The sequence below is a fragment of the Netta rufina genome (genome assembly GCF_964035555.1).
Source record: "Netta rufina genome assembly, chromosome: 2".
Classification (NCBI taxonomy): Eukaryota; Metazoa; Chordata; class Aves; order Anseriformes; family Anatidae; genus Netta; species Netta rufina.
The window spans coordinates 5,453,695-5,462,728 of NC_140124.1; the positions used below are offsets into that span (position 1 = coordinate 5,453,695).

General features: G+C 52.4%; 1 protein-coding gene across 1 annotated transcript; it reads left to right on the forward strand.

Annotated features, from left to right (window-relative positions):
• Positions 1-674: 674 nt before the first annotated feature.
• LOC311207000 (solute carrier family 22 member 13-like) lies at positions 675-6,657 on the forward strand (the record flags this gene model as incomplete). The annotated part of the gene is made up of 10 exons (XM_084282852.1): positions 675-1,046; positions 1,689-1,792; positions 2,146-2,300; positions 2,995-3,163; positions 3,453-3,573; positions 4,055-4,149; positions 4,516-4,730; positions 5,210-5,318; positions 5,805-6,015; positions 6,562-6,657. The coding sequence occupies 10 exons, from the start codon at positions 675-677 to the stop codon at positions 6,655-6,657; spliced, it is 1,647 nt and encodes a 548-aa protein (XP_084138978.1).
• Positions 6,658-9,034: the final 2,377 nt, after the last annotated feature.

A 9,034-nucleotide genomic window follows, 5' to 3' on the forward strand; every position in this document is an offset into this window, starting at 1 on the left:
TGCAGCGTGAGTGACAAAACTTAGCTCAAGCACCGTTTCCCTACACCAGATTTCCACCGTCCACATTCTCCCTCCCCAAATACCTGCTTGCAGCCCCCTCCCAAACTGTGGGGTGGCCCAGAAGGGCCACGAAGGGCAGGTGTCCCACGCAGGGCTCGCGGGGAAGCCGCGGGAGATGAAGGAAACGGAGGCTCCCATGGGCTGGGATGGCAGCCAGCTGGCCGCCCTTCCTCCTCCCCGGCTCTGCCCAGCCCTTAGCATCACTCCATTTCTTGGACTTTTCCCAGCTCCGCACCACGCCGGGCAGTCCTGGCCTCCAAGAACCTTGCTCGCTTGAGTAGAGCAGCACCTGCAATCGGTTCAGACAACTCGGTCTTCCCCCGTGTCATGCCCACACGGCCCTGGCAGACCCTTGATCCACATCTCCTGAAACGGGGTCGATCCTGCACGCTTTACCCAGTAGGAGACACCATACGTGGGTGGCCCAGAAATGATTAATGTGTTACACGGTGCTCTTAGGTCGTGTAAAACACCAGCCGTTGAGTCTCTCCCGAAGAGACTGCATATTTGTAGTGCCTGCCTACGTCTGCAGAGCTTATCTTGGGATTAAACATTAATTCCAGCCCGCAGGAAAGCCTGTCCCATGCACTGTCCTCTTCCCGACTCAGCCGACAATGTCGAGCATCGGGGAAATTCTGAAGGCAGTCGGGGATTTGGGGACCTTTCAGAAGCGGCTGGTGCTCTTCTCCATGCTGCCGTGCCTCAGCCTGGCCTTCCACCAGTTCTGCCAGCTTTTTATGGTTCCAGACCTGCCTCACTACTGCAACACCAGCTGGATCCGCGCCGTCGGCCCCAACCTGACCGAGGAGGAGCAGCTGAACCTCACCCTGCCCCGCGGCGCGGACGGGGCGTACGAGCAGTGCTCCATGTACTCGCCCGTCGACTGGGACCTGGGCTCCATCGTGGCGTACGGCCTGAACGCCACGGAGAAGTGCAGCAGTGGCTGGGTGTACCCCTCAGCACAGCAGCCCTCCCTGCTCACCGAGGTCTGTAAATGCCTTCGGACGCCCTGGGGACGTGCAGGGGAAGGGATGGACTTTGGGGAAGGCCGAGGCAGAGGCGGGGTGGGGCTGAGCCCAGCACGTGCTCTGCCCACCGCACAGCCCCTTGCCAGCACCCGAGGCACTCATGGTACCTGGCCTGGGGGTGCCTCTCTGCACCTCTCTTCCACTCTCTCCCCACATTCCTCCTTCATTTCTCCTTCCCTCTTTCCTCCGTTCCAGCTCCAACTTTCTCCTGGGTACCCTCCTGTGGGCTAAAACCAGATGAGGGAGCCCAGCCTCTGGCATTTCCACAGGTTCCTTGTCTCCCCTGGGCCCTGTGTCCTGCCTGCAGCCTGTCCCACCCTGCCCGGCCTTTGCAGCCAGGTGCTGGGACCCCTCTCTGAGGCCCCGCTTCCCCCAACACTTCCCAACCAGGAGGCTCCCTTGGGCTGCCTGCCCTTGATGCTCTCCTGCAGGTTCTGCTGCTTGAGGGCATCGCTGAGTGCCCAGGGGTCTGTCCCACCTCCCGCTTGTGCAGCTCACACACACGCTGGAGACTTGTGTCCTCGGGAGAAGGATCTGTGATCCCAGGGACTGTGGCGATAGCCTGTCAGCAGCAAAAGCAGCTGTGTTTCCCTCCTCCAGTTCGACCTCGTGTGCGATAAGAAGGACCTGAATGACATCTCGCAGTCTGTCTACATGCTGGGGCTGTTCCTGGGAGCCATGATCTTTGGGCCACTCAGCGACAGGTGAGGACACACAAGGAATTGCCCGTGGTCTCCTCTAAACCAGTCGTGTGTAGCACCGTGCACTGCTCCAGGGCTGGATGACCACAGCACTGTGTATTTTGTCACTGCTCCTCACTTACAGTGAGTGTCCCAAAATTAGTGACCCTAGCTAAGGACCCTAGTGGTCCTTAGGCCTTGCGTGGACATGGAGTGGAAAGGAAGAGGGCAAAGCATCTGCATAGAGTGCTTCACATGTAAATTGGGGGTAGTCTCAAGAAAGATGAACGATTCCAAATCACTGTGTGTCCCTCCAGGCTCTACACCATCCCGCGGGGTCTCTAAATACCAACTGTGTCCTCCTTCTTCCTCCGTAGGATCGGCCGCCGGCCAGTCCTTCTGATCTCCATCTTCCTCCAAGGCTTTTTTGGTTTGGGGATTGCCTTTGTGCCCCATTTCTACGTATACATGGCCTTCAGATGTGTCGTGGGGGCTTCAGTGTCAGGGATCACCATGACCTTACTGGCCTTAGGTGAGTAGGATGCCTTTGCACTGAGGCAGGTAGATGTGGTCTCTCAAGAGGCAGTAGAAATGGCCTGCAAAGAGATAAAAAGTCATTCATTACACCCTGAAAAACATCCTCCCAAATGAATGGCTCATGTTTTAACCTGAGCAGGACAGACAGCTTGACACGTCTCAGTGGCTTCTGCAGCTGAGGAGGCAATACGGAGGGGTGAGGACAGGTCCTGATCGTCACTGCCCTTCGGCATCTCGCCAAGCCTGAGTGAGATCCACACAAGGTGTCTGGGAGATGGCAGTGCTCAGACGAGGGCAAGGGGACTGCCTCCCAGATGAGGTGGTCAACACAGGGAGAGAGCCCAAGGGCTCTGGGACACCACTGACTTGTGCCCCAATCCCTCCAAATCCCTGCCCCAGCAAGGGGACATCCAGACACTGGGAGCAGAGAGCTGAGGTACATGAGCTCCACGTCCTCTTGTAGGTGTCCAGGCTGGTGTACTTTACCCTCGTTATGTTTGTGCCTGACAGGACACCCTGGGGTTAAGGAGAGGTGATGCAGCTCATGAAACACTGGGGACTTGCATGTATGTTACACATCAGTGTCCTGACTGCTGCTGCCTTCTCCTCAGGTCCTGGAGGAGAGAAACAAACTGCTTAAAGAAGGGGAAATCACATCAATGACCCTCATTATTCATTCTTCTTTTCAGCTACGGAATGGGTTGGGGTCTCCTATCGACCACATGCAGTGCTTATTACTCACTGCTGTTTCGCCGCTGGACAAATGATTTTGGCTGGCTTGAGCTATGGCATTCGTAACTGGAGGTTGCTGGAAATTGCAGGATCTGCTCCTATGTTTGCCCTTTTCTTCTTCACCTGGTAAGAGGCAGGTGGGCAGCATGCTCCTCGCAGGCATGACAGGTGCTGGAGGGGTTTCTGCAGAGCTCAGCACATCTCCCTGAGCCACTGGGTCTCAGAGAGCAGCAGCTGCTTTGCTTCAGGTCCTCAGATGTGGCCTAAACATAGCCCTGGGAGGCCTGATAGGAGGAGGCATTTGGATTCCCATCACACATCGTGCCCATTACTTGCTGGGCCTGGTTGCAGGGAGATGGGCTCCAAGGAAAGTCAGCAGGTCACAGGGCATCTTCTGCTTCCATCTCCTCGGCAGGGTGCTACCAGAATCAGCTCGGTGGCTGGTGACAAAAGGCAAAATAGAAGAAGCTAAGAAAGTCCTTCAGAAGGCAGCATCCATCAACAAGCGCACCATCCCCCCGGATCTCCTTGAGCAGGTACCAAAACCAGTGTGGGGAGCTGCTCGTCCTCAGAGACCTGCCTCTGAGTGTGGCTTTGTAGCACTCCTTGGAGCTGGGCTCATTTGGTAAACATCTTTCCATGAATGCTGGGATCATTTAGGGATGGGCTTTTCTTCAGGGAGGGCTTCAGAAGTATGGAGGATGATCATGAGGTCCCTGCTCTGTGGTTTTCCATGCCTAAATGCCCAAAGGCAGGGAAGTTACCACCCCTCCCATCCCAAGGACCCTGCACAGACAAAGTGTTCATCCCAAGGAACCTCCCAGTCTCCAAATTATTGCACGACACAGCCACACCATAGGCAGGGGAGCCGAGCCCCACTGGGCTGCCGCCCCTCCCACAGCAGCTTTGGGTCACAAGCCTGTCCCACTGAGCTTATCCTTTGTCTTCAGCTGGAAAAAGAGCTAGCCACGGGTTTCCTTTGTCTGCTCTGACTCTCTGGCTTTCTCAATTTTGAAGCTGAAGTGTGAGAAACAGACCAAGCCTGGAAGTATTCTGGATCTCTTTCAGAAGAAGCACCTCCGGAAGGTGACTTTAATCATGTCATGTGCCTGGTAAGACATTGCCTGGTTCCCTCTTTCCCACCTTCTGGGTGAAGAAAAGAAGGGTTTGAAGGTTATTCATAATTGTAAATTCACCTTGTGTTTTGGTGATGATATTGATGGTTATTGCTCTTTCTGGCTATTCTAGATGAAATGGAAACACTTAGTGGGAAACACTTGTGGGAAACACTTAGCAGTCCCAGCTTTGGCAGTCCTGTGGTACTGGTTGGGTCTGATGCCCAAATTCAGCTGATTTCAGATTCAGGTTTTCATCAGATCAGATTTTCAGCTGATGCTGAAAATGTTGTCAGTGGAGGTCAGTACTGTATTTTCTCATGACTAACAGATGTGATTGTTGCCATTCTGCTCTGTTTTCAGGTTCGTTAACAGCATCGTCTACTACGGTCTGAGTCTGAACGTGACTAATTTTGGTCTGGACATCTACCTGACACAGCTTGCCTTTGGAGCAGTGGAAATCCCAGCCCGTGTTGGTTGTATCTTCCTGCTGCAGTGGTTTGGGAGGAGGAAATCCCAGGCTGGCACCCTGCTGCTGAGTGGCCTGGTGTGTCTGATCATCACCGGCATCCCTGAAGGTGAACAACCTCTTCTTGCCTTGAGAGCACAGCTCCTGGGGCAGGGAGCTGACAGCTCCAGCACTTCCCCTGCTGGTGAAGGTCCCATCCTGCCAATCCATCTGGCTGCAGTCCCACAAGTCTGTCAGGGACTGAGCTGAACCTGGTGCCATGGACACAAGGGGCTTGGTCATGTACCCACAGACCATTTTGGTCAGCAAATCTTTGCCTGCCAACTGATAGGAGAAGGTTGGTCTGAGCAATGCGCTCAGCTGTCAGAGCTGCCCTCTGGGTAGGTTGCAGGGGTAGTGAGATGGATGCAGTGTCCTGAGGGTGACATCCAAACAAGCGATGCTCCTAAGTCCATCTTCAAGCACTGATCAGTGGCAATGGCTCCCTTCAGGGGATGTGGTTGTCACCATAAGTCCCCAGTCACCATCCTTCAGTGGTGATATCAGCTGATACCATCTCACAGCCACAGTCTCCTCTTGCCCCCTCAGACCAGGCCGTGGCGATCACTGCCCTGGCCACCATCGGCAAGTTTGCCGCCTCAGCCTCCTTCTCCTGCTCCTACGTCTACTCCGCAGAGCTCTTCCCCACCGTCGTCAGGTGAGGTTTCGCCAGGCTTTATGGCTTCCCTCCCACAGGGCTAGCCTCCTCACGGGAGCACAGGTTGTGGCACCCCACCACGGGGGGTGGTGGTGGCAATGGTGGCACAAGAGCCCGGCCGTGCCCATAGACGCGCTTGTTCCCTGGGCAGGGGCAAGAAGAGGTGGCACAACATGGCCGCCACGGCTGCCCTATACACCTCTGGCCTGTCCCCTCAGCAGGGCAGCGCTGACGTGGCTGAGGAGAGCAGCACGGATGCGTGCAGCTCTCCTGTGTGGGCACCTAAACCCATGACAATCCCTCATGGAGGGAAGAAAAGGGGACATGGCACTCCGCCATGGTGGTGGTAATGCCGGTGACAGGACAGGACGGAGGCAGCATGCCATGGCCGCCGGCTCTGCCCCTTGCGCTCCCCCTGTGGTGTCGCGCTGCTCCCCTGGGGCACCCAGCCCAGCCCACAGCTCCCAGCGCCCCTCGCTCCTGCAGGCAAAGCGGCGTGGGGCTGTGCTCGATGGCGGCACGGGTGGCGGGGATCATCGCCCCGCTGATCCGCCTCCTGGAGCAGTACCACCGGGCCGTCCCCATGGCCGTCTTCGGCAGTGCCCCCGTGCTGGGGGGGCTGCTCTGCTTCCTGCTGCCCGAGACCCGCGGCGCCGAGCTGGTGGATGACACGAGGGGTGGCTGCCCCACGACACAGGTGAGCCCCCGCGCTGCCTCCTCTTGCTCACGGGGGACAGGGGGACCACAGAAGGGCCCGTGGGCATTGCATGGGCTGCGTGTGGGGGAGTCTTTAGGGGCTTACGTTGATGGAAGGCAGGGAGTGGGATGCCCCATTGCAGAGGGAGGGGAAGGATTATGGTGGTGATCTGCTCCATAACACATCCCAGAAGGGTATCTCAGTCCCATGGTGGTCACTGCTGCCCTCCTGACCATGAAATTAAGGGACTCTAGGAGTGTAGGGCGCTTCCCTTGGCTCCCCCTGTCCTCCCCAGGAAAGGGCTGATGCCTTGTAGCCATGCTCTCCAGCCTGCAGCAGTATGTAGCTCCCAGCTCTCCATTCCCCACAGGGCAGGGTGGAATGGTACTTTTTTTAGGAGAAGGGTGTCCATGGGTGCTCAGAGAGTGGGTGATGTGTGGGAAGGCAGGTTGTTGAAGGCTGTATGTCTTTTGGCTAAATTATGAATGCTGCCATCAAGTCATAATCCATGTTTCTTTGCTTTTTAACTCTTTTCTTTTTCATTAGGCCTGTGAAAATGCCAACAGCAGCTCTGAAAATGGACAAGTGAAAGTCAAAGATGGTGGCCAAGACAATGAATACACAAAGACCACTTATTTCTAGCTGGGCCTGCAAGCAGCTCTAATTTGAGGCTGCCTGGTGCTATGGCAGCAGTGAGGACAAGCGGGGTCTCCATTTACAGTACACCACCTACCCTCCTCAAGCAGCCACTGCCAATTCCTGGCCTTATTTTTCTTTTGTGCCTTCCTGTATCTCCCTCTATAGTTTGTCCTCAGACACTGCATGCTGTCTTTCATGTTCTACAGTGCTGTCACAGCAGAAAATGCTTTTTATTTAAAGAAAAGAGAAAGAGATCTGAAGCCAGGATGGATGCAATATTTTCTCTTTCTTGTCCCATCTCCAAGAATGCGAGACTGTTAATTTTCTCCTGTTGAGACACCTGCCAGAGTATTGAATAGACTAGCAAAGGAGCACTGTGTTCAGTAAAGAAAAAGCCAGAGCAGATGTAACACTGAAAACAATCTCACACTTGCAGGAGTGATTTCTCTTGACTGTCTAGCATGGTTTTCTCACTCTCTCTTAAAACACTCTTTTTTTTTTTTTTAAGGTTTGAGATACTGAACTGAAAAAAAAATAACATGGTAGAATAAACAGCAAGCAGTGAACGAGGATGTCTAAGAGGAAGCAGAATATTTGTCTTGGTGCTGGTGGCTTTGAGTGAAAGGGTGTAGTGGTGTTTTGTGTCAGACTGGAGGACCACATTAGCTTATCTGTTCTGGGAAACTGAGAGATGTTGTGGCACTTGGTCTCTTAGAAGAAAAGTGCAAATCTTTCTGGGAACTATCAGATCTATTCTATTCTATTCTATTCTATTCTATTCTATTCTATTCTATTCTATTCTATTCTATTCTATTCTATTCTATTCTATTCTATTCTACTCTACTCTACTCTACTCTACTCTACTCTACTCTACTCTACTCTACTCTACTCTACTCTACTCCTTCTTGCTATAACAACACTTAAATGTTTTATAAACACTTTTGTCTTACATGTTCTTTTCCTGTGCTTCCACTCCTCTTACTTCCTGTCCCACAAGAAAACTTTTTTTTACCTCTAGCTTTATACAGACGGAGCCCAGAAGTTATATGCAAAGCTAGGACCGTGTACAGCTCAAAGGCTATTTTCTAGTAACACTGTGAAGCTTTCAAATGAGACATTATTTCTCCTTGTCATGCCTACATGCTTTCCTTGAATTAAAGTATCCCATGGATATGCAGTTTGGTGAAGACAGCACTCTGGATAAAAGCAGTAACATGCAACAGTCCCACCACAGATGGCTATGGTGCCATCTTCATTCTGGCATTGCTCTCCACGGCATTTGCTCAGTTTTGGCTGTGGTGCTCCTGTTCAGTGGACCTGACCATAGAGGTGCTCAGTCTTTTGAGTGAGAACACTCTTTTTCCTTTACAAAGGTTGGAGTCTGCCTCTTTCAGGTTTTTATGGAAAATCAGGAATTGAGGGTAAATGTTGAGGGAAGAGCTTGGAGTAAAACAGTTACTGAGTGAAACGTGGTTTCTCCTTGTAAGAACTCTTCTCTGAGTCTCTCTGTTTCACTTTGCTTCATAATTAATGGTGTCCAGACACATTTGATGTACTTCTGCTCCAACTCATTTACGCTTCCAGTAGGCTGAAGATCTATTTTGCCTCCTCTTCTCTAGACCACTGCACCTGGTTAGTCTGGACTATGGGATGATGCATTTTTGGCTGACGAGAACCTAAATAGTTTGACTCGTGGTGATTTGCCCAGCTCAACAGGAATGGGAGGATGGCCAATGGTATCGCTGTGCTTTAATGCCATTGATAACTGGTCAATGTGTGGTCCTACACAGTAGTAAATAGAGCTGATAGTACAAAGTCAAGTTAGAATAGCATGTGTAAATGAAACACATTTTGCATACATATAATGGGATGTTATGAGCTCACATAATAATGAGGTTTTGGGTAAAAGGTGTCTCAGGTGACTGAACGGATAACTACAGGAAAGAGAATAACCCTATAGCCAAGGGAAGGAGTCAGAAGTCTGAAGGGGAGGTGGGAACAAAATGGAGTAGCAAATGCAAGGCCTTAATAGAGAAGTTTGTCAAAGCATGATGAGAGAGACAGTTTGGGATGGTGCTGAAGGTGGTTGTGGTGAGAAAATGTCAGGGACACTGTGGGTGGCTGAAGAGTTTGCCAGGACAGATCAATTTATGTCCAAGTCTTCTTCAGACTGTTCACAGCTGGCATGTGAGCAAAGCCCTGCTTCTGCACTTAGATCCTAACTTACACCTGCATTCAGGTCAGGACTTCTCGACCTATATTTCCCTCTTGGAGGAGAACCAAGTTTATCCATTTGGACCTCCTCACTGCCAAGGAAAATGCTCAGGCAGGGCCAGAGATATTTAAGGTGTGAAGAAGCAGCAGAACCACACCTAGACCT